The following is a 25,801-nucleotide window of genomic DNA, read 5'->3' as shown; positions in this document are numbered from 1 at the left end:
TGAGGTTTGAAGTTATAAGTAGTCAGAAAGTCCATCTAAAGTAAGGGGGTTGGTTCCCAGTTGCCTGTGTGATGAGTTGCATGGTGAAATATGAAAACTAGATGTAATGTTATCCTTTTTAAATGTCTACTTTTAGTCATCTTTTATTCTAAGCATATGCCCTTTTGGCTTATTTTGGTATTAACTACTCCCTCCCTGTTAAAATGGGTTGATACATATATTGTGAGTGTTCTCATATGACAAAAAGTTGGTGTCCCCAGGTGTGTGGAATTTGGGGTTGAGTGCTCCATTGGTTTGAGAATTCTACCAGAATTCTGGGAGTCACACCCATGATAGGGATCCTCTCTCACATCCTTGACAAATGGTCTTCTGGCTACTGCCCAAGTATCTCTGGTGTCAAGGCAGGGACTTCTCTTACTGAACAAAAAGGCAGGAACCGAAAAGGGGGCACAGATATAAACAGTAAGTATCTATTAGACTGGGGAGTTATTAGCTTCTTTTCCTCTTCCTTTCCCATCTATGGCGTCTGTTCGTTGTACCTAATTCTGTCATCTGTAGCGACAGGGGTGCGTCATCTTTCTCTACATGAGAGCTCTTCGGTTCCTCTCTCACACTCATCTTCTCCAGGCCAGATAGCCTGTATTTTCCTTGGCTCCCCTAGTCAGAGTGTCAAGGCCCTTCGCCATCTGCCCTTCAGTGTTGGAGGCAGACTGTTTCTGTGTTCGGTTCATGCATTCTGCATGGGCCCCTCGTATATGCAGAGTAGTAACAATACCTCAAGTTCATAAAGAGCTCTACAGTTTTAAAAATGCTTTCCATCTCTCCAGCCCCCATGGCAGAGTAGATGTTTCCCATTCGCCCATGAGGGACCCAAGAGCTTTTCTAAGGACAGACATCATTTCAGTTTGGAGTTGGGAAGACTTTGCATACAGTGCCAGGCTGACACCCGAGAAGAGAACCTGGAGAAGAGACTCAGATGAGTTAGGGGACTTGTCTCAGGCCACATGGCCAGAGTTTGGCCATGGACCTGCGGAATTGGACTGCATTTTGAAGTCCGGTTTTAGTGCAGAAATTGAAGCACTTACACCAGGCCCTCTTTGTGTTGTGCAGTGGGTGGAGACAAGCATAAAGCAAATGAAGCAGTGCTCCTTAGCACAAGCACTTGGCCTAGGAATAAGGCCAGTGATTTGTTTTCCTTTCTAAAACAAGCTCAGCAGCCGAAGTGGTGATGGGAACAAACTGTGGGAAGAAGGTCCGCATTGAGTGGGATTGGTCAGGGAGAGAGTTTTTTAGGAGTTCTTGAAGAAAATTAGATTAAGTTGTGGAAAAAAAAAACTAGGTAGGTGTCCCATGTTAGGGAGGGGTCTAATGCAGTGTTGCTTAAAAAAATATTGTGGTGATGAATGATGAACCAGTTTTGTTTTATTTAATTTGTGATCCAGTGTGGCTTGATACTTTTGTAAAATACAATGAAGATTAATGTTCAGAAAAATAAAATAGGAAAAAAAAGTGGAAGATCACCAACCCCACATTTTTATTATTTAAGACATAAAATTACTTTGTCAAGCTGTTACGATGTGAACTTTCCATCCATATTTTGAGTAGCTCTGGTCTTTTGTGGACAGAAGTGGGAAGAAGCAGGCTGTGGTGGCGGGAAGGGGACTGGATACTGGGAGTCTGAAGAAGAAGAACTTAGTGCAGGTGAAGTGTGGGAAGAAAAAGAAAGTTAAGGTGTTGTTAGCCTATTGACAATCTCAACTTCAAAGAGGGGAGAGTGGAGTTGAAATTTGTCAGTATGAGCCATGGGGAGCCTCTGCAAGTTCTCTAGCCAAGGGAATTGGCTTGTCAGTGCTGTGCTGTAAGGTATTCTTGGATATTCCCAGTGACCCCACAGCACCTTCTGCTGCCTATAAGCTCTATGTATGTGGTACGTAAACTCTTGTTGCCTATCACTCTTCCGTGGTTTTTATTTTTCTTCATTCTCCTCCATTCATATCATTCAAAGCCCAGTGTCCTCCTTGAAACTTGCCATTGGACCTTCTCCGGGTTGATGGAGGCTTTGCTCTAGGGTAGGTCAGCCTGTGTCCCGCACTCCCTCTCCCGTTGCCTTACCGCCTCCGTGCAGTTTATTCAACTGCAGTCACCTTCCAGAAAATTTATAATTTTTTCAACAAATACCTCAGTTTCTGAGCACTCTGAAAGCAAGGTCAAGGTGGGCATTGGAGAGAGAGAAGTTTAAGTGGAGGAGGCTACTGGAATACAAGGGGAATCTTTGGGAAGGGGTGCTTAGGGAACTGGAAGGTAGCCCATTATGAGCAGGATCAGTGCTCCGCGTGTGTAGAATGTCTTTTTATCCTGCCTATGAGACGGTGGCTGTGTTCTGCTATAGGACCAGCAGTCTGGTCCTGAACTACCGGGGCCAAGAATTTGCCAGAGACCTAGGGCTGATAACCAGTGGGATGTGACGTAGAACAGCCAGCCTGTATGGAGTGCTTTCCGTATGTATGGGGGTGTGATCAAAGCACTTTACACGCATTACCTTATTTTATTCTCACAGTGACCTTGTGAGGGTTAGTCAGCTCGGTGAAGGGATAATCCTTTCATCCCGAGTACTGAGAGACTTGGGGAAAAGGGTGACCTAAGGGTCAAGGAGGAGGAGAAGCAGAAGGAAGAGCGACCAAAGCCCAGAAGTGTCTTTGGGGGAATGACTAACAGGCTATTTAAACAACCGTGAAGTTTGTGTTGTTTTAGTTGAGTAGCCTGGATGTTGGTTTTGGCATAAGAAGCCTCTTCTCCAAAATACCTACAATGTGTTAGGTCACAGGCCAGGAGTGAGAAAATGGGTGGTCAACGAGACAGACTCGATCTTTGCCCTCGCGAATGTTCATTTCTAGTGGGGAGACCATTAACACATATGGAGGCAGCGTAATATACTGCAGTGGCACCCATAGTTGTGGGTGCACATGTCAGAATCACCCAGATAGCACGTTGACACCCTTGCAGTGTCCGATCAGTAGGTCTGGAGTCGGACCCAGGAGTATGTGCATTTTTTCCCAATTCCCAGGTGGTGCTGGGCCACTTGAGCCCCTGGTTGAGTGTCTGGGGCTATCATATAGTAAGTACAATGGGAGAGTTTTAAAAATAATTGAAAATGTAACAAATAAGATAATTCCAATGATAAGAGCTGGAAAGAGGAAATGAACTAGATGGTAAGAAAGGGTTAACTGGGGGCCCTTGTGAGGGGGCTAAGGAAAGACTCTCTGAACCCAGAAGGCGAGAATGAGCCTGCTATGGGAAGAGATGGGCAGAGTAATGTAGGCAGAGAAAAGAAGAGAACCTGGAGAGGCAAAGACTCAAGACCCAGTGAGCAGAAAGGGGGCTGGGGGCTGGGGGAATGAATGGTTTGAGAAGAGGTTGGGGAGGAACGCAGGAAAAGTCCGGTAGGGCCTTGGTAGAGAGCAAATATTTCTGAGGAGAGGAGTGGCCTGGACTGTGTCTTATTTTAAAAAGATTACTTTGGCTGCTCAGTGCAGGTTGGATTGGAGAGGAACAAGCATGGAGCAGGGAGACCAGATTGGAGGCCACCATAGTGTTCCGGGGTGAGCTGGAGATGGCGTGGATTAGGGTGGGGGAGAAACAGAGTGGAGATGAGCTAGGCGAAGAATGCCTCTGCTTTTGTATCTGGTGGTTTATCACAGCTTTGGGTGCTCGTTGTAGAGGCCCAGGAAGCAGTTCAATTATATTTTATATGCGCTGTTTTAGAGAGCGGAGAAGTGCTAAGAGCACTTTAGAAAAGTAGTCGTGAATCAAAAGTTACAATATTTGAATGACTGCACCTTGTTCCCTTGGGGGCGAACCTTCAGCTATCTGGGAAACTTGGCCGTCCAGGACTGAGTGTTCTCTGAGATCTCTAGTTTAGCTATAGTAACGTGGAATATAATCTGTGTGTGTGTGTGTTTGTGTCATTGCTTAATTGTTGGCATGTAGTGACTCAACTGGCAATTTAAATTAATAGACTGTGCATATAAGCACGCTCTTGTTCTTTTTAGATCTCGATGGAGCTTTGATTGGCACTTAAGTGATGGTGTATTTGAATTAATTACTGTAGCTGAGAAAGAGCTGAGAAAACACATTAGGAAAAAAAAAATAGAGCTGTGATGTGATGTGGGAGTGAGAGGAATACACTCAGTGTGAGAGTGAGCCTGGAGTAAATGCTCCTGGACTTAGCGCATGGAGGAAGAGATGCCAAGTGCTCCCAGCTATCTGGGGCCCTGTCCTCATAGCCCCCGTAGGGGTTGTGGTCAGCTTGCAGCCCACCTGCTGCCGTCCTGCCCTTCCTCCTTCCCTGTCCGGCCAGTGCTGTCCCCTGCGGGAGGAATAGTCACAGTGCAGTCCTCGTCCCCTGCCTCGGGATCCTCGCCCAGTCAGTTCCACCTCAGGCAGTCTCTTTCTCACATGTTTACACACATCCTCTTTAAACCTTGTGTTTCTTTTCCTCTTCCCTTTTAAACCTTGCCCAGTTACCTCAGGAAATTCTCTCCGTTTCTTTGTTCTATTCTTGGAGCCAAAATAAGAAGAAGAAAAAAAAAAGGATTCTAGTCCTGGGTAATAATCATGAGATTCATGCTGTGATAAACCTATTGACAAATGATCTAATTACCAAATCCTGTGGCAAGTATAGAGTTACTGATTACTTGGCAGTATTCGACAGTTAGCACAGGCTCCTTGAAGCTTTTCCTTCAGATTCTTTCCTCACCTGTTTGATCACTCCCTGTTTCTGTTCCTCAAATGGAGTTATTTCTAAATTTTTTTCTCAGCCACTTTATTTTTCTACACGCCCTCTCAGGGTGATGCCATCCAGTTCTGCAATTTTAATTTTACGTGTTGCCCACTCCCACACTTTTACCCCCCCCTCCCCGACATTTCTTCTGAGTTCCAGGCTTGGGTTGACCACCGCCCGCTGCATGGCACCACCTGACCCGTCCAGACCCAACACAGGATTCCCTCCTGTGTTGCCCCCAGTGGATGGTGGCATCACTCTAAAGCTCGTGGACAAAAGAACCACAGTGTCATCTTCAAGAGTCCCCTTTCCCTTTTCCCCAGCCTCTAATTCACTGAGTGCTGCTGGGTCCAACTCTGAGAGGGCCCTTCTTTCCCTCTCTGCCCCCTGTGCAGTTGATTGGGTCCCTGTGTCGTTATCCTTCACGGTTGGTTTCTCAGCCTTCTTGCCTCTGCAGCCACCCTGTCACACTACCACCAAACCGTGTGAGTGTCTTTGTTGGCTCGGGTGTGCCAGGCACATAGGGAGTGCTTGCAGAGTCCTAAAAGAGTCCACCTTATTCTAAAAGGAATTCATAATAGCTTACAAAAATTGTATAAGATAAAATGCAAAATAAGTAGAGGAGAAGTCAGGGGCTGCCCCCCGCCCTACCCTCAGATTAGGATAATAAAAGATCCACCAAAGACAGGAATGGCTGAAGCTACCCACCTAATGTTTACATTCGTGAAAGGGGGTTTATAGTTTTGTCTCAGAGAATCTTAGCTGTTAGGAAGAGGGAGAGAGAATCCATGTCTGTGATTCCACATTGTCCATAAAATGAAAAGGACACGTTGTGCAGGAGAAACACAGCTGTTTTGGGATTGAGGTCGGACAGAGCTTTATCCCAAGGGCTCTGATAAGGGGAAGATGTGTGGCTTCATGAATCATAACCTCGTCTCATTCTTACGATATCCACAGCAATCAGTTTCATGGAGCTGCTGCTTCTGACATCGCTCAGGGTGGCCAGCAGCCGAGTGCCAGTCCACAATTTCAGTAACAAAAGGGTTGTGAAGGTGTCGAGAATGCACAAATTGTGCCCATCCACCGGAGTGTCTTCATTAAACAGCCTTTATGTTCCTTAAGAAATCTTTCATAGCTTGCTCCTGTCTTCACACTCTTCATTATAGGACCTGAGTGTTCTCTGTAATCAGGGCCTGTGTTATCTTTCTGGGTTTGCCCCTCACCCCTCACCTCCACATTCCCGCCAGGCCAGTCTGCTTGCTGTCTCCTAAATGGTCTGTCCTCTGGAATCCACCTTCATGGGAGCTGTTCCTTTAGCTTCAAGGGCCCTTTTCTCTCTCTTTACCTCTTTACTTGGCTTTGCATATAGGTGCTTGTTTGTCTTTTCTTTTTTAAAGATCAGTGGTAATGTTTTACTCATCATGCTGTTAAAGATTTACTGACAACAACAAAAGCTGTGAGTCCTTAAGGTAAAACTGACCATATTACCACCAATACATCAACACCTTTTAAAGGTATCCAGAATTCCACTCTCGCAATTTTGCCTCATTTTCAACTTCTCCCTTCTTCAAGGACCAGTCTTCTTTGTAAGGAAGAAGAGACCTTTCATGTATTCACTTGGTCCAGTACAGGTAGTATGGTTTAGTTCATTTCCATGATTTGTTTGTAACACTTGTTTATTAGTTGAGCCACAGTGAGGGGCTCAGCCAACTCTTACCCATTAGCCTCATTTAACACATGGCTTTTGGGCAAGTTGTTTTCCCAGGTTCCAAAGCATATTGCTGAAACATGACTGCCGCACACTCCAGTTTAAGGTGGTAGAAAAGAACCCTGGACTGGACTGGCATTTATCTTATCTTTTCAATTCTGATCTTGGTTCTTTGATTTAATTACTTATGGAACCCCTCTGGGCCTCAGTTGCCTCATTATCAAAACGAAGTGGTTAGAGTAGATGGTGGTTGGGGGGTGATGATAATAGTGAAAATGATAAAAGCTGATTTTGGTTGAAAGTACGCTGTAGGCTAGACATTATGCTGGACACTGGCTGGAGGTCACATCATCTAATCCTCACAGCGCTCCGCTCTTCTGAAGTCAGAAGTGTTATCTCCATTTCGGCTTGAAGAAACTGAGGCTCAGAGAGATGAAAGGATCTGCCTGGGGTTATGCAGCTGGTGAGCAAGCAGAGCTCTGCTGTGTTCAACACCAGGGCTCTAGGTCTGGCTTCTGGGAGGAACTTTTAACCACTATGCTTTCTAGTTCCGTGGTTTTGTGAGATACTATTTATAGGACAAAGCCTGTATTTTGAAATTTTGAGGAAGAGAAATTAGTTTTACTGAAATCCAGTTATACATCATTCCTCCCAAGCTATTTTTAAGTCCAGGAGCTTGTATTTAAATGAAAGCTTTGCTCTCTTTCTTGCTTTTCCCCAAGTGTGTGTATATGTAAGGTTATTATTTGGTTATAGCAGTAGGCTTTGGGGGGAAATCTGTCATTAATGCTCTTTGTTGTCCCTAAGAAATGTTGTGTTCTTATTTTTCCCAGAAGCAGATCAAGTGTCACTTGTAAAGATGGGGATATTTTATACAGCCTTTCTTTTTTTTTCTCTCCTGTGGCCAGGTCTTTGACTTCCTTTAAAAAGATGGTTGGGAGATTAAGCCTTTTTTTACTTTTTTTTTTTTTTGAAAAGTTAAGTAACTACTTGTTACCATGACTAGTAAAGCATTTAACACAGTGTCTGGCATGTCATCCATTCAGCTGTGGCCACACATAGTGCCAGATGCTTGGGATACAGCAGTGAGCAAAACACAGACCCTGCCCTAGTGGAGCAGGGGGTCCAGGTGGAAGAGCAGGAAATTAATCAGTGATGTTTACAAACTACAAATTCTTGGTAAGTTGTTTTTCATATTGCCAAGATTTCTACTTTATCCCATCACAGCTCATCCAGTGCGATTCATTCATACCTGCTGCTGTAGTGGGTTGATTATTACTCAACCATCCTTTTGAGAATAAAAAAGAGAACTATTAATAATTCTACCGAGACAATAGATATAAACTGGGATTGTCCCAGGCCAACTGGAATGCGTTGTCATCCTCCATATTGGTGTATGAATTGAGCTTCTAATCTATTCTTTAACGATGGTAAACTTGAGCGAGAGCCGGAGGGAGAGGGAGGGGGGAGAGAGAGAAGATGGGAATGAATATGAGTCAGAGGTGTGCAGGTGTGCATCTGGTCTCACTGGGTCTGGGGTCTTTGGGATAATTAAATATTCTCTTCCTAGTAGGAAGAGAATTTTCTACCAATTTAGTAATAAAACTACCTCAATGAAGCGTGAAGTCAACTGCAGAATTGAGAGATTTTCTTAGATAAACATCCTAGGACAGTAACCCAGAATGTGTTTGGAGTTCCTAGTATGTGCATCTCTCTCTTACTTTTTAGTAAACAAATTTCAGGGTAGCCTGTTGTTTTCTGTCCAGGGTAAGAAACAAAGGACCACATGACCCATATTGATTAGAAAAATGAAAAGGAATCAAAGTGGGTTTTTTGGGGGGGAGGGGTACTTGCTAGAACTTAAAGCCTTGTCACAGATGGAGCTGTTCAAGACTGCAACTACAAAACCAGATGTGAGACTCTTTGCTCCCAGAGATTCCGAATCATCTCAGATTTGATTGCATAGCCTCCTCTGTATAGAACAAATTATTAGTGACTTTAATGAGTTGTAAGTCATTCCCAAGAGAATACGTTCAATGACTTTTTATAAACCGTCATTATTATCAGTGTCTGTTGTCTTATAGCCAGAAATGATTGTGTCATCCCAGTTACAATTTTGAGTCATTTCTTTAAAGATTGAATACATTTTATAAGCCTTTTTAAAAACGCCCATCAGAAAGGAAGGGGGAGAGTGTGCGCTGTGTTTGGGAGGAGCAGTGCGCACCTTATGGCCTACAGGCAAGCGATTGCCCCACAAAGCCTGCATTGCAGGGATTGTGAAATCCTAGAGAGCCTGCCTCTAGGTTCAGACCTTGATGTTGGCAGCTGGCCCTCAGGGTATGGACTGGCCCATAATCTAGAATCTTCCTCTTGCCTCAACACATGAGGTCAGTGCCTCAGTGTCTTGGAGATTGAATCTCCTCTTTTTTTTTCCCCCTTCAGCTAAGACAGAAGAGATGATTTATTGTACACATTACATTCAGCCGCAACTGGGAACAGAACCAGTCTAGAACGTCACAGGTCCAGAGCAAAGGACTTAGGACTGTTTTTGTAAGAGCAGGGTGGATCTCTCAAAAGGTGGTCACAGTATTCAGAATGCATATAGATTCTAGATCCATTGAGAAGTTCTAGACAGCAGACATGCAGTGCAACAATTTGTACCAGTGTCCCTGGCCTCTGGCCTCCTTTGTTTTTGCTCCTGTGGCTTCCTTAGGTGCATGAGCTAGCAGGTTACTTGAACCTTTGCCTTGTCTTTCTTCTTTTGAGCTTTAGCCTCTGCAGTTGCTTCTTCCTCCACTTGGCTCTCAGGGCACAGAGGTTTCTAAGATGACAGGACTAAGGCTGAGAGGGAAGATCGTCTTGCTTGGGATAATTATTGGATGTACAGTCAGTGATTGGGAGGCCCCTTTGGGATTTGGGGCATTACTAGGGATTTACTGGAGTGTAGTGGGTTTTTTTGGGGGGGGGGGTTTATTTCATACCCTTTAAATCATTACATTAAGATTTTGTCAGGTTATTTGTAAACATTTTATGCATAGTAAATGGAAAACGTCACATTGTTATCATATACTTTTAAAAACCCCGCTAGAGCCAAGAGTAGCCAAGTAGAAATTGAGCTAACTCAGCTTATTTATTGCCAATTTTGTGGAAACAGTTGAAACTAGTAGTGTAATCAAGTCTTTTAAATATGTATCTATGTCTCTGTCTCTTTTTTATCTTTAATAAGAAATTTCAGAGTAGCACATCTTGACGCTCTCTCATACCATCACTGTCAGTTGTAGAGCCGACACCACTAAAAACCTGAAAGTACTGGGTTGTGGACGAAGATGAAGAAAGACCATACGGGTTGCTCAGTCCATTGGGCCTACCTTGTGGTGCTGGGAAAGCAGCTGTAGTTTTGACTCCCGTTTGAATGAAGGGACAAGAACTATTTCGTTCCAATAGCCAATTCCTTGAACTCATGGTTCTGACTGTGTTTCACAGATGGTATATATGAACTTGAGCCTAAGCGATAGGAGTCTGCGAATTTGCGACATTGCAGTTGGGAAGACAGAAGCACGCTCATGCTGAAACGAAACTTCCTGAAACAAACAAACTTACCTTTACCGCACTGATGCAGTCTGACATTTTTTTCTCTTTTTGTTCTATCCCTGTTTCAGTGTTTATAAAAAAAAAAAAGTTGGCTATGACCCATTAAAACAATTTCACAGCCCATTAATTGGTTGTAGGCTCAAGTTTAAAAAATACGCGTCGAAACAAAAGTCGTGGGAGTGCATGTTTGAAGGCGAGGGCTGTGAAGTAATGTTTTCCTATGTCAGTGGTGTTAATAAGTGTAGCCATAGGAAAACCTAAACCCTTTAGTTAATTAGAATATTTACCATAATAAATGCCGTTGGATTGATTTCTTTATGAATAGTGCATTTTGTCTGGAGGATGAAGTAATTGAGTGTTTCTAATCTGCCCAGATGAAAATCCTTACAATACTTCTTGTTGATGTTAAATGGACTATTGAAATAGCATTTTGTCTGTGTGTCTTGGCTGGTAATAAGCACTGTTTTTGTCATCGTTAGGGTTACCAGAACAGCTGTTGACACCCAAAGAATGTCTGAGAACACCCGTTAAGTAGCAAGAAAACAGGGAATGTTATAGTTTAAGTCTCATCTGTTCCATGTGATTCCGGAAGCTAAGGCACTTGATCAAACTACAGAAAAGAAAGTAATGTTTTTTTTTTTTTTTGTCTTTGGCATTCATTTTTTTTGCCATTTAGTAAACATGGCTCGAAATGTAGAATAGTTTATATTTTTCTCTTTAGAACACATCCCATACTGAAAACTAGGCTCTGTTTTAAAAAAACAAAAAGCCCCCCAAACAAGCAGAACTTGTTTCAAAAGTAGAGAATATTGATAATAGGCTAACTAGTTTTATTTTTTAGAGTTATCCTTTTAAGGATGTGTAATTGAAGCCATGCACATCTTTCATTTGTGGTATGATATTTACACACCAGTGTTTTGTTCTCTCTCATTTCTAACTTGTTGGGTTAGCATCTCCTTGAAGAACACACCCTTAAATGTCTCCTGGGCTGCATTGCTTCACCAAGAGCATAAACAATTACAGCATAAAATATTACCTTTGGAGATGAAGTCATGCGTCTTTCTTAATTGCCGAACCCTTGTAATTCTGAAGAGGGTATGTTTAAGTCTGTACTCATTCACACACTTGCTAACACAAGCAAATGTGCCTACACATATAGGAAAAACATGAATCCAAGGGCTTCTTATTTTCTACTAATTATGCATGGAATTTGCAGGAGCAGCGATGCCAAAGTAGGAGTCATAATGATAGATTTGGAAAGGACCTTAGAAATTAGTGAGTACAAAGTATTTCACAGTAGAGGAGGCTGAGTTCCAGAGGGGCTGAATTTCTTCTTCCCCTCTTCTCATCCCATGGTAATAACGTGGCTGCCAGAGTGATCATTCAACAACAAACTTTGTTGTGGAGTTCAACTTCCTCTGGTAGCTTTCCATGCTTTCAGAATGTAGGTCCGATTTATAGAAGTCCACACAAGGCCTTTGGGGTGTACTTTCTGAGTGTCTTGGTAGCTTCTCTTGCCACTTGTAGCTATAGTGCTTGTAAATTTCAAATTCCTGGTAAAGTAATGTTATTATTTTTCCACGTAGTATACTTAACTTTGATGTTAACTATTCATTATATATCTTTTTAAAAATGGCACCCTGGTCTGGTGGCTTAGTTGGTTGCGGTGTTGTCCTGAACACCAAACTGTTGCAGGTTTGATTCACAGTCAGGGAACACGCCTAGTTGTGGGTTCAATCCCTGGTCGGGGCACGTCCTGAAGGCAGCCAATCAATGTTTCTCTCTCACATCTGTCTCTCCACCCTCATTTCTTTCTCTCTAAAATCAATAAACATATCCTTCAGGGAGGATTAAAAAAAAAATGCCTCCCTGGGTACTGTGGCTCTAGTTGGTTGGAGTGTCATTCCATGCACCGAAAAGGTTGCAGGTTTGATCCCTGGTCAGGGGCATGTATGGGAGGCAACTGATGTTTCTCTCTCACATTAATGTGTGTGTGTCTCTCTCTTCCCCCTTCCTCTCTCTAAAAGCAACAAACAAAAAAAAAACGCCCTCGGGGGAGGATTTTAAAAAAAAATGCCATTTGCCACCCACCAAGTAGATTTCATGTCCTCTCTGTGCTAGCAGCTTCCTGAGGGGAGGTTGGAAGTATTTGGGGAATGTTTTTGGTTGCACTACTTAGTGTGCTGGGGAAACAGGGATGCCAAGAGCCCTACAGCGAGCAGCATCTTGCACTCTGAAGAATTATCCTGCTGAACAGGCCAATGGCATCTCTGCAAAGGAACAGGGCCGACCTTGTGAGCAAGCGAGCCCTCAGGCTGAAACAGCAGCTCTCTGGAAAGCACTGAGTGTCCTGGACACCTCAGCACAGCAGCCCTCACTTTGGAAGCCTTTCCCCAGCTCCGGGTTCGGTGGAGCATCTCCCTTGCAGTGCTGCATGGATCACAGCACTTTTTGTGGTTGTTTTATTATTGGCTTGTTCATTCACTGCTTTGGATGCCATTCAGGGTAGATGCCAAGTCTGTCTTCTCTCTTACACCCGATGCCCCACACACAGGCACAACCCTAATAGGCGCTCAGTAAAGAGAGAAGGAAGAGGCTTGGCCAGGCGTCCTGTGGCAAGTGTATAGGAGAGGTTGTAAGAACTGAACCAAACCAAAACCTAAAAAAGAAAAAGAAAAAAAAAAAAAAAGCACTGCAGATTTTCTGACTCAGGCCAAGCCAGCACTGCCTCAAATTAATTTGGTTTTGGGTAGAGCCGGGAAGGAGGACCTCTAGCCAAAGATGAATTATTGTTTTCCTGGAGGAGAAATGTGAGGAGGTGATATCATACATGCTCTTATTTCTAAAACGCTAACACAGGTATTGAGGTTTAAGTTTGCACTTTTTAATTATAGTTTTAAGAGTTTCGATAAATGTATACAGTCACGTCACCATCATCAAAATCAAGATGCAGAACATCGCCATCACTCCAAAGGTGTCTCTCATGCCCCTTTGTAGTCAACTGTTCTCCCAGCCCACCCCCCAGCTGTTGGCCTCCACTGATCTGTTTTCCCTCTCTGAAAGTTCGCCTCCTCCAAAATGCCCTATAAATGGAATTATACAGCAGTAGCCTTTGGGTCTGGCCTCTTGACTTAGCACAAGGTATTTGAGATTCATCCTTGCTGCTGCTTGTATCAGTAGTTTGCTCCATGTTGTTAGTTCATTTATGGAAACACCCAAGTTTCTTTATCCATCCACCAGTGAAGGATGCTTAGGTTACTTCCAATTTGGGGCAATAATATTGTTTCTAAGTGGCATTGTTGGTCATATGGTCATAAGCCTATTCATTTTATAAGAAATTGCCAAAGTATTTTCCAAAGTTGTTGTACCATTTTGTGTTCTCACCAGCCCTTAGGAGTTCTGATTGTTCCACATCTTTGTCAGCACTTGGTATTGTCAACTACCATTTCTCTCTCTCTTCCTTCCTTCTTTTCTTCCTTTCCCTCCCTCCCTCCCTCCCTCCCTCCCTCCCTCCCTCCCTTCCTTCCTTCCTTCCTTCCTTCCTTCCTTCCTTCCTCTTTCTTTGCTATTCTAATAGTTGTGTGGTATTCCATTGGGATTTAAGTTCTGTTTCCCTAATGACCTTTTATGTACTTTTTTGTCATTTGTGTAATCTTCTTTGGTGAAATGTTATTCAATTTTCTTACACATTTCAAAATCAGGCTTCTTTTCTTACTGAGTTTTGAGAGTTCTTTGTATATTTTAGATACAAATCCTTTATCTGATAAATGTTTTGCAAATATTTTCCCCCAGTCTGTTTCATATCTCTTCCTTTTCTTGACAAAGGGAATGCAGCTTTGAAAGACCTGAATGTAAAAATTCTAAAAGGCCCAAAGTAGAGGTTTTAATCCATGAATGTAGATACATGAATTAAACATTCTTCTGTATATCTCCTATAGCAAAAAGTTTTTATTTTTATAATTTTTTAAGATTTGAAGCTGGTATTTTCTCTAGCCTTCCTCACAATGTTTCAGTACCTTCACTAGATAATGACTTTGCAAAGTGGTAACTTTTCTCTGTAGTAATTCACATTTATTTCTAAGTGTTGGTATGGTGATCGTAGCAGCTACCCTCTTAAGGATTGCAAGGCTGCAGGGAAGTAAGTTTTGGATTCTTTCTGCTGGGACGCACTGAGTCTTTATGCTTGAAACGCAGGAGAAGATGCCAGAGATCATGGACCCAGTTTATCCCGCTGCCTAAAACTAATAGATACGTCGCATGCAGCATTAGAAGGGTATCTGTTGTGACATCGAGTTGCATTCCAGCAGTGCTGAAACATGTGAGGTCAGAAAAATATCTCTGGGGCTAATCTGACTAAAATAACATATATACTGTTTCAGCCCCATTTCTTCAGTGTAAAAGAGCATTTCTTCATGTACATGTAGCAGTTCCTATTGCTTTCTGAATGCAATAATGCATTTTAAAAAGTTTCCTTGAACATGGAAACAGTGTCTTAATAAATTAGGAGTGGAGTGTACCTGATAGATTTTAATAAAACATTTTAAAAGAACCAAACTTATCTGTTGATATAAAAGCCTCATCATCCTAGCAAAGTGACTGTATGTGAGTGGATAATGGATACTTTGTAAAAGTTTGTTTAATGGGTAACAGTCCATCTTTCTCTTGTAAAGGAAAATCTTTAATTCACCTTTTTTTCTGGGAGCATGGTGGCTTCAGGTAGCAAGGACATTCCCATCCACAAGGCATGGACTGCCAAAAATACCACTGAGACATATTAGATTTTAACATGTACCCTTTTGTTAAAAGACATAAGATGATTTTATTTTCATGTTGCAAATGAATAATCTCAGGTGTCAAGAGATAAATATGTTCAGGATTACAGAGTTTCATATGTGTAAAAGTATATACCGTACATAGAAAAAGAATTTGTAATGGTCCCCCATGAAATATAATAGTGGTTCTTTCTGGTATTGATATTGCAGATGGTTTTCCCTGCATTTCATTTGTTAAAGAATAATTAACACAGGTTACTCTATTTACTCTAAAAAGGTGGGGAGAAAAAGAGGTTACTTGTTCCAAGATACAGAATAGTGTCAGAAAAGAAATGATCCTTTATAAGCTTTGACTGGAACTCCGATGTTATATGTCTCTGCTACTACTTATGGACAAGAGAGACCTCTTCAGATTTGCCCCACCAGAGGCATTCTCCAAATTTAGTTTTAGTTCTGGGGGGTTTTGTTTTTTTTTGTTTGTTTGTTTTCGTTCATAGTGTAGACATCTGTTAACTGGAGATTGCCTTGAAATTTTTGGTTGATTACAAAAAAGACCTTAGAAAAGTCGTTGGGATAGTCCTAGTTCTTAGTCACTATCAGCTTGCATTTATTGAGTTTAAAGACATCACCAGCGTTTTTCAAAGAACATTTGAGAACCCTGTGTTCTCTAGAACTTTTATGTAATTAATTGACTTTTTCAACTGCTGAGTGAAATTTGAGATATAATCACAATATGACAGCAGCAGTACAATTTTATCTAATACCAATAGGAGGGCTTATTCAAACAGAGATAACACTGGGTCAGTCACAGTGTATTTAAAACTAAATAATTCCTTGGCAACAGGCCCAGGCCCAATAAGCATGCAATGGCGGAGCCCACGGTGGTACACGCTGGGCCGTCAGCAAACAGGTCAGGCTCGCTTGCAGAGCCTTTTACAGGGATTTTAACAGGTACCTTGTTGAAACATGACGCTCCTCTTTACTCTCTAGATACTTTAGCATTAGTGAATTTTATGAGGGAAAAGAATGAGAGTTTAACCACTGGGGAGATTTAGCAGTTCCAATTAAACAATTGCACTCTTTAAATTTTAATTTTGAAATCAGTGACTACTGGTATTTGAGTGTTCAGCTTTACTTTTTCTAGTGGATGTTTTTGTATTTCTGAAATCTGTAAAAGTGGTAAAAGGGGGGAGTATTGCATTGTGTGGGTGTGGTGTATACAAATGCATGCTCTGATCTAGTTAGTGTACCTTGAGAAACCTAACTGTAATGAAATCTATTACAAAACAAATATATGTGTGTAGAAAAGATACATTCAAGCAGATACATATAGAAAAGATACATTCAAGCAGGTATATATAGTAAAGGTACGTTCAAGAATGTTCCTCCTCACTAAGAAAGAGTTCTAGGTTCTGTCCCCTGCTTATCACTAATCTGCTTGAGGTCACCCTAATCCTTTTTTATTTTTTAAAATTTAAACTTTATTATATTTTTTATCCCATTACCATTTAGTCTCCTTATATCCCCTAGCCCCCCAGCAATCACCACACTGTTGTCCATGTCCATGAGTCCTTTTTCCTTTTTGCTCAATCCCTCCACCCCTAACCTCCCATCCCCCAGCTGTCATCCTGCTCTCTATGAGTCTCTTTCTGTTTTGCTTGTTAGTTCAGTTTGTTCATTAGATTCTACTTATGAATGAAATCCAATGGTATTTGTCTTTCTCTCATTGGCTTATTTCACTAGCATACTGGTTCTCCAGGTCCATCCTTACTGTCGAAAATGGTTAAATTTTCTTCTTTTTTTTTTTTTATTGCCAAGTAGTATTCCATTGTGTAAACTATAGTTGTTTTATCCAGTCATCTACTGATGGACACTTGAGCTGCTTCCATATCTTGGTGATTGTAAGTAACACTGCAGTGAGTGTAGGGGTGTTTATATTCTTTTGAATTTGTGTTTTGGGTTGCTTCTGATACACTAATCCTTTTTTTTTAGATGCCTCCTATGTTCCCTTGTCCTCCCAAAAATTTCCTATAAGGATGTAATTTTTCTTAAAAGAGTGCTTGACTATCAACAAGTAAGCCTTAAAATTCTTTTTTTGTTAATTAAAACAAATGAGGTATGTGATCTTTAAGGACTCTTCCAGCTTAAAGTTTTTGGTACTTGGTGATCTGGAGTTCAGAGTGTAGTTTTGGAGGTAGAGCTATTGCGGGTTCCAGATCTTCTGCACCAGTTAGTGTTTGTCTTGTGTGAAAGGGGTTTCTTTTGGGGAAGGAAGGCCACCAATGGCGGTGCGATGCTTGGCCTGCTCTCAGTCCACCGGATGCAGACAGCTTCCCGAGCAGCAAACACCTGTATGTTGATAAGATCATACCTATGCCTTAGTTTCTTATATGAGATTTGACATTTTCTAATCTTCACAGCAATCTGCAAGGTCTAGCTCTCACTGCTTCTGTTTTTCCAAATGAAGAAGCCAGGGCTCAGAAAACGTGAACCCCTTGCCCAAGGTAGTGAATCCGCAGGTAAAAACCTTGGTGTGTTGTGCCCCCGAGCCTGTACACTTCCAACCGCGCCTGGCTACCTTCCAGTAAGGCCATCGATTCTCTAGAAATCACCCTTCAGAGGAGTTTGCGAGTTGTTAGTATGGCCTTGTATGCTTTTTGGTTTTTAGCCCTGGCCTTGTATGCTTTTTGGTTTTTTTGTTTTGTTGTTATATTTATTTTCGTTATGGAACCCAGGGTGCTAAATCACTTGTTTAGTTGCAGATGTTCCTGGTAAGACTGTTGCTCACTGAGTGTCAGGGAGCTGATCTGGAGGTTTATCTCCTAGTTGAAAATTTTCTGTATGCCTTTCTGTTATCTATGGACTTTAATGCAACTGTGGCATATGAGCCTAATACGTTTATAGTTAGGGACGTAGGGCATCCATTTGTAAATTTATACGGTGAACTCATCACCACGAGCCTTCTTTCCAACTGTAAGCTGTCTCCCTGGAGTCGGTGATGTCAGGGCTGGAATGTCTGTTGGTTGTTTATCACCATTAGCCCTCATTATTTTAAATGAGTGCCCACCCACCTGATACTCTGTAACCACATGTTTCCAGAGCTTCTCTGGAGATAACATCTTGTAGCACACCCCACCCTCCCTTTTTAACCTCACTCACAAATGTTTTGTAACTGAAGTCCCCAAAGTCGGAGAGAAACTACACCTGAAGAGAGAGCCTCTCTGGGCGTGTGAAATTCAGAACAATTTGAAAACAAATGTTGCTCCTGAATCTGAAGCTTTGAAGCAAAACTTCGCTCGTGTTGAACATATATTAGTTTGTAAATACGGAGTTCCACTAATTACACCTATAGCTCACAGCGAAACTACCTGTTACGTCTTGTTACTCTGAGGGGGGAAAAATGAGAGAATTATATAGGCGTATGTGTTATAAAAAAATTGGAATGCAGAGATAGTGTGGTGTAAATTCTCTCCAATTATGTGTCTTTTTCTGGTGAGGTAATTAATCAGTTTTTCTGTTACCGTGATGCACACCTGAATTCAGGTGTGGCAAACTTGGAGGCAACCCTGTGGACAACCTCCTGTTGCAAAGTAGCAAATTCTGGTTATCCTTCTCTCTTCTTTTATTGGAATGACTAAATAGCACCAAAATTGTGTGATAGTTTATAGAATCACTGCTTACTTGGATTATTAGTCTGCCTTTCAATATGAGGAAAAGTTTTGTTGTGCTCTTAAGAATGGCTTTTTGGTGCAGGCCAAATGTGTTTACATTGGGAGCGACTCAGTTTTTTGAGTGGCAGATTAATAGTCTTTAAATGTTGTGTTACAGGAAGTTTTTCAGGAACGTACCCTTTTCATAAAATGAAGCTCATGTATTTCCATCAGGAAGAGTGTGCACCACCATGAAAACTAAGAAAAGGGTAGATCGTGGAAATATATAATGTCAGGCTGGGAAGCCACCTGAGCCCTCAGCCAAGTCCCTCATGTCAGAGATGAGCAAAGCGAGGCCTGCGATCGCACAGCGGCCACGGGGCACAGCCTGCTTCTCCTGACCCCTGTTTCGGGGCCATTGTTGCTGCATCTTGCTGGCATGTCTGTGAAGAAAAGGGTGGCTCTCCTCCCCTTCCCCAGGGGTGGCTCACTAAAGTAGTGGTGAAGCCTGAGTTCAAAAAGAATTATTTAGCATGTGTTATTTTAACAACATATGTTAGTTCGTAAATATGGAGGTCCTGGAGAAGTATATTAACTTTGCATTTCTTATAAGTTACCTTTAATAGAATATGAGTCCTTTTCAGTGATATAAAATTCTGGTATGCATGTGAATTTCTATGGTCCTAAGATTTATCTCAGAGATGTCTTATGCTCTTTGAAATTTATATGAACTTTGGTTCCTGAATTGCTAAAGCTACTTATAGTTGTTTTAATCATCCAGCAAAAGTGCTCTTCTTAAGATTTATTGATGATTGTGCCAAGGTCTTGTGTGCAGTATCACTCTTTTTTTTTTAAATAATCTGAATAAGACAGAGTGTTTCCTTCGTATTTTGACTATAACTGGAGAATTCAGATGATGCTTTGGAAGACTCAGAGTTTGCAGTTAAGGCCATGGACTCAGGAATTCACCTTTCCTGTTGTCATACCACTTGTTGAGTGGCGTTGGAGAGATGATTAAGTTAAGTAAGCCTCAGTTTCCCTATTTGTAAAGTGAGATTTTATGTGTCGCCTTATGTTACCTGCTACTGTGGTTGCTGTTTTTGCTGCTATGATTATTGTTACTCTCCAAGTTTTCCAAACCTACCTGGGGAAGGGCTAGTAGCTAGAAGGGTTGCAAATTCCATTTCTAAATTCTAGTGAGAGGGCAGATGGGGAGAAGGGACTCACCTGCCTTGGCACTGAAGTTGTCACCTCCTGTAAAGGAAAATTTTACCTGGCTCAAGTGTTGTTACTGGATTCTTGTGTGCTTGATTTCTCTTCCATCTTCTTATACCAGTATGTCTGATCTGCTAAAGGGGAGGTCACATATGTGAATTTTCATGGTGACTTGCAGAAAGGAGGGACCTCAGGACTCAGTCACAGCCTTTAACACCAGGCAAGAGGCTGGAGAACTGGAGTGAGGCAACCAACCCATTGCACGTTGGGTGGGACTGTCCTTTCTGGGGCTCCCTTAACCTGTCTTTCGTGGTGCTGATGTTCAGTGGAGTATGGAGGGAGAAAGTCCATTCTCAAAAGGCAGCTGCCAGGGAATAAGGAAATGGTGAACAGAGTAGTTTTTAGCTGTTTGAACTAGTTAACTCTGCTGAGTTACGGTGTCAAGTGCAGTCTCTCCTTTCTGCTGCCTCTCTAAGGAGAAACTTGGAACGGACTGCATACCTGTCGTGTATGCACTTGTCTCCAGCCTGAATCTGTTCATAGGCTAAAAATGAAATCCACTTACCACCATTACCTGGAGGACTTTTATGGGTTTTATAGGGTACAGCTAGGACCTGTTTTATTGTTCGTGACAGTGACTTAAGAAGCCACCTTTGCCAGTATTTTTTTTAAATCAAGTCGTGAGATCTTTATTTGCTTGTTTATTTGTTTATTTAGTTATATCATATACACTTTTATACCACTGGGCAGCCACACTGGCCCTTTCATTGTAGATAATTTGAAGAATTTTTCCCAAGGATCCTTAAAGGGGGGAAATCCAGGATTTGTGTATGTTTCTAAATTATGGGACAAAGTTCATATTCAAAGATTCAACTTTTCTCTGTTTTCTGCATTCCGAAGCCGAATTATGACTATTCCTGCATATGTCTTCTCTGCTTATTTTTCTTATTTCTGTATAAACACTTAGCAACTAGTTATTTTTCTGTTAATTTAAGTGCTTCATGTCTATTATCACTTAGTTAACAATCTTATTTACTTTGTTTTCCAGGGATATCAGTATGAACAACATTACTCAATTACCAGAAGATGCGTTTAAGAACTTCCCTTTTCTAGAGGAGCTGTAAGTATCACTTTGAGAATTGTCATTTGTTTGTTTTTTTTCCTCTTCTCCTCACAACAGATAGTCTAACATGCCCTGTTAGGGGACATACAGGTAGCTTCAGTGGGCGTTGTGCAGAGCAAATCATGTTTTTGCAGGATGGGGTGCACACCAACTTGATTTTTAAACAGTGTAATTGCTGAAGTGATTTTTGAACACCAGAACTAAAAATGCTTACTTCCATAAGATTTTTTTTTGCTCCAATTATTATAACCAAGAGTGCTGCGGTGACACAAGTTAATGACAGTGTTATCCTGAGATAACAGGCCTGCTGTGTAATTACCATTATTGCCAAAGGAGCTGCTGTATGGATAACACACCATAAAAAATAATACGAGGCATTTCAGGGACACGATGCAGCAGATAATACTGGCAAAACAAGCAGAAAACTTGAGTGTATGTCACTTTGGACATTTGCGGGCGGCCTTTGGGAATGGGATGAAGGTATAGAACACCTTTGACTTTGGAGTGTTTCTGAACTTGTCAGTTGCACCTCACATTTCTAGTTTAAGAGTTTACATTGTGCAAAATTTCTTTCCACTTGTTTTAACCTCCATTTTGTTGTGCTCTCCCCACTTTTTTGAAGTTCCCAGTTAAAACAGGCACTTTTAGATTCCAAAGGAATTGGAAACTGAATGTTATGTTTTAAGAACCCAGGTGAAAAAAGTAAAATCAGACTCGAGTCAAGTTAAATATAGACTTTTAATGACCAAGCTAATTGATTGTGTAGTATGTGGAGATAAGAAGATTACAGTTTGATACTAAGAACATCAAAGAGATACAGCCTGGAAGGAATCTAAATTCATATTACAGCAGATCTGAGCCCTACAGCCCAGCTGTTGAGTATTAGATGCAAGTCAGTGAATGTAGCCTAGCTTAGCTCGGCCCCTCCCCCAGCTGGGGCACAGGAATCAAATATAAGACAGGCAGGTTGCGCTCCCTGCTTCTGACCAAGTATTGAAATAGTAGTTAAGGATTTAATAAAGTTAAGGAGAAAGTTTTCTTCCCACACTGCTTAGTTGAACACAATGTTCCCACAGTCAAAACTGAGCAGAGATTATTTACACTTCCAAGCTTGTGAACTGTGTCGAGTTACTTAACTTCCCTCTGCTCAGTTTCTTTGTCTGTAAGGTACAGACAACCACGGTCCCTCCCTCGTCGTACTGTGGTGAAGACAGAATGGATTCATAGATGTTAAATGCTTAGGACAGAGAGAGGGTTATGTAAATGCTGGCGAGTACTTATTTTCCTGTTTTGAAAGTGCATTCAAATAAGAAAGCAGTGGCATATACCAAAGGTTATCTTTGGATAAAGGGATTAAATGTATGTTTTATTTTGGCCTATTTTTTCTTCAGTGAACATTAATTATTTTGTAGTAAATAGCTATTTACTTTTCATTAAACATTTTAATTGAATCTGAAAGGAGTGAACTCTGCATTTGAAGCCCCATTCCTTGCTGCTCCTAATCAAGTTTAAAAACACTTTATCGGTTCCTTCTTATTTCACATACAGTTTTAGACTTAGGATTAGTCTCCCTTTACAGAAGTAATTACGCAGTGAAAGGACATTACGAAGTGGTTGTTCAGCCAACTGAGAACTGCGGTGGGCTGTGCAAAGCACCAGGCCAGGTAGAGAGAAGCTCTCCTTTCTTTGAGGGCTGATTGTGTGCAGACCACCTTTACAGGGGCCTTTGACTGCCAGCTCCACTCCGAGGGGTTTGCAAAGAGGACCCGGATGTGGAGTCAGACCTGCTTACACTCTTGCTTTGTGAAGTTCACATCTTTAGATTTCTTAAAATCTCAAATGACCAAGCACACGTCCAGCTCCTAAATGCTGTCAACCGAGACTTTTAATTGGAACCAACTTGAATGTGACCGCTAGTTCTTTGTAGCCAGGTCAAGTTTGCTCCGTATTTTGCCATTGCAGTGATGGAGCGCGTCAGATCAAGTCAGTACGTACCCCCTCTTCAGATATGGGATGGGATTTCAAAACCCACCCAGTTAGGAGAGCTGATGGTTAATTTCAAAGACTAGGTCAGAGTAGTTCTTCATATTCTGGGCATGCTTCAGGCATTCAAGGGCTTCTTCTTTTTTTCTTTTTCTTTTTTTAATAAGCATGGTAAAAGCCCATGTTTTTTCTTTATAAAGCATTATAGTTGATTTTGACATTCCAAAATGATGCTGCCATGACTATCATAATATTTCATAAACAGCATAGCCATTAGTCAAGAAGCCATCTGGAAGTCATTGGAAAGTCATCTCGAAGCTCAAGTGCCCTGTGCAGAAATGAACGGTTTACGGATTTTTTTTTTTTCATGATACTTAATGAGGTGCGCTTTACAAGATGTGACTAGTTTGGCCAAATTTTATGATAATCCAGAATGCTTTCAGTGTTGGGTAGAATCACTTCCTGACTGTTCATAAGCAGTGTTTACAGATATTTACACACTCACTTAGTCTTTCAGCAAACACTGAATCCTGCTGTGTGCCAGGCCTTGTGCTGGTGCCGAAAACAGAGGCACGAGAACAGAGGGCCCGCAAGAAGGGTATTTTTGTCCTTGGAGCTGGCTGTCTGTGCACACTGGGGCTGTCTAACACCACAGCCACGGGCTGCAGGTGGCTATTTGAATGTAGATTTTAACATAATTAAAATTAAGTAAAATTTAAAATTTATTTCCTCAGTTGAACTAGCCATTTTTCAAGTGGCTAGTGGCTATTATATTGGGCAGTACAACTATAGAACATTTCCAATGTTGCAGAAAGTTCATCTGGACAATAATGGTCTAGAGTAGCAGCAGTTTCCAACTTTTTTCATCTCGTGGCACAGGAACTAATGACTAAAACTCTGCAGCACGCCAAAAAATATATTTTTTGCCTCTGACAAAAAGTAGGTATCATTTTGCTTCACTCACACTGGATGGCTATCATTGTGCTGGCTGTTGTTATTTTTTCATTTGGCAGTCTGAGGGGAAAGAGGTCAGCACCCCTGCCTAAATGGTCAGTTTTAAAGTTCCTGCGGCACACCAGCTGGAAGTCGCTTGTCCAGAGGAAGGGATAGAATGAGCACTTGGTGCAGCAGCGGTGAAGATGGTCATAGAAGTGTGTGCAGACTCCGTGGAGGTCTAAAGCAGTCTGTGTACTTGAGACTGTAGGCTTTAAGAAAGGTTTCTAGAATAACTGCAGCTGAGTCTTAAAGAACACACAGGAATTAGCCGGATGAGGATGGGTATAGTACAGATGCTCCATCCAGGAAGAACCTTCTGGCGTGTACAGAAGAGACTCAGAGGTAGACATCGTAGAATATAGGAAGTGTTAGTTATTCATATTGAAAAGCAGAGAAATTTGAAATAATGAAAAAGGTAGAAAAATGTCAGGAGATGAGGCCAGATCATGAGGGACTTTTTAAGCCAACGAGTTTAGACAATTATCCTGAAGGAGGTGAACTGGATATGGGGGCGAGTGATAGGAGGGACGAGGTCATTGTTTTTGCTCTGAACGATTGGGTGCCATTCACTGCCACTGGGGCCAATATGGGGGGTGAAGAATTCACTTTAATTAAAGATAATGATGGTAAATAGCACACATGTAGAGTTTTACACGCATAAAAGTCCATTGTCACAACTCTGTGAGGAGAAGCAGTTTTGCAGAAGCCAAGCTGAAGAGATCGAGGGCCTTATTCAGGTTCATGTGCCTGGTGTGTGGTTTTGCTGGCACTTGAAGTCACAGCTCCAGAGCCCCGTTGAAACACTCTGGGTGATATGTATGTTTTCTCAGAGACACTCAACTTTTTCAATGAAATGTACTTTAAATACTGTTGTTGCCATTTGTTTTATTTTTACACTTAATTTGCTTTTGAACGTTTTATGGTTTATAAACATCATAACCCAGTGATTACCCCCTCTCCTGCCCCAGAGGATACAAAACGTAGGTTCTGGCTCTAAATTCTACATACAAAGTGTGCAATTCTGGGACAGTCTTGGGTTTTGCACCCCAGTTTTATACTCTATAAAATGGGACTTCTTATGGTAGAATTATGACAGGAAAATGGGGTAATTTTTTGTCAAAGTGCTTTGTGACCATAAAATGCTATTTCCACTGTTATTCTTAAACATCACAGTCTTTCTTTTTCTTATAGTGTTTGGGAGAGAGATTGTTTTGTCTGGGGGTGGGAGTTGGAACAGGGCCAAAAGAGGTTTCTGTTCATGATGTGAAAGGAAAGTCAGAATTTTTGGAAAACATTTGTTTAGCATCGACAGGCTCTGTTGTCTGATGTGACGCTATCACAACTCTTTTTGGCTCTCCTTGAGACCTGTCAGGGCACTGGTAGACATGTGGGGAATGGCCGAAATGTGGAGTTGTGAAACTGATTCAATTAGAAACAGTGAAGGCATATCCACTTTTCTATAGGCAGCCACTGAAAAGTCCATGGATGTTACTTTGAGCTGGGATGTTGCAACAGCAATGGAAACCATGGGCAGCCTTGGCACTTACACAGTTATTGTTTAATGCACGCTGTAAGATGAGGATAATTTCATTTGTTTCAGAATGTGCTTTGACTTTGGAACGCTTCCCAGTGCTCAAGTGAAACTTAGGTCTCTGAGTACTAATTCAAGATTGCTCAGGTGTTTTTTCATCTATAGGACAATTAATTCTAAATGGAGGACTTACTTTGCATTACTTTACAAAAGAGGACGAGTAAGTAATTTGAACAGGGGGATTTCAAATCAAATATAAAGTGTGGGTCAAAACTAAATAGTTTTAGTGATATATAAGTACTGGCTAATACAACATATACATAATATATGTGCACATATGTATACACATATATAAAAACTCACAAAATATTGTAAGCATAAAGAATTTTTGCCCATACCATTCACTGAGATTACCCAAATGTTAACATTCTCTTTCTCTCTCTGCTCATGTA

At 41.5% G+C, this 25,801-nt stretch overlaps 1 protein-coding gene across 1 annotated transcript in view; it reads left to right on the top strand.

Moving 5' to 3' along the window:
* Positions 1-25,801, top strand: part of LGR4 (leucine rich repeat containing G protein-coupled receptor 4) — a 94,974-nt gene that overhangs the window by 27,587 nt on the left and 41,586 nt on the right. The window contains exon 2 of the mRNA XM_028514630.2: positions 20,765-20,836. Coding sequence (XP_028370431.1) covers positions 20,765-20,836 — 72 coding nt within the window. The remainder of the gene's footprint in view (positions 1-20,764; positions 20,837-25,801) is intronic.

The sequence above is a fragment of the Phyllostomus discolor genome, chromosome 6 (assembly GCF_004126475.2).
Source record: "Phyllostomus discolor isolate MPI-MPIP mPhyDis1 chromosome 6, mPhyDis1.pri.v3, whole genome shotgun sequence".
Lineage (NCBI taxonomy): Eukaryota > Metazoa > Chordata > Mammalia > Chiroptera > Phyllostomidae > Phyllostomus > Phyllostomus discolor.
This window is presented reverse-complemented; position numbering and strand designations above follow the sequence as displayed.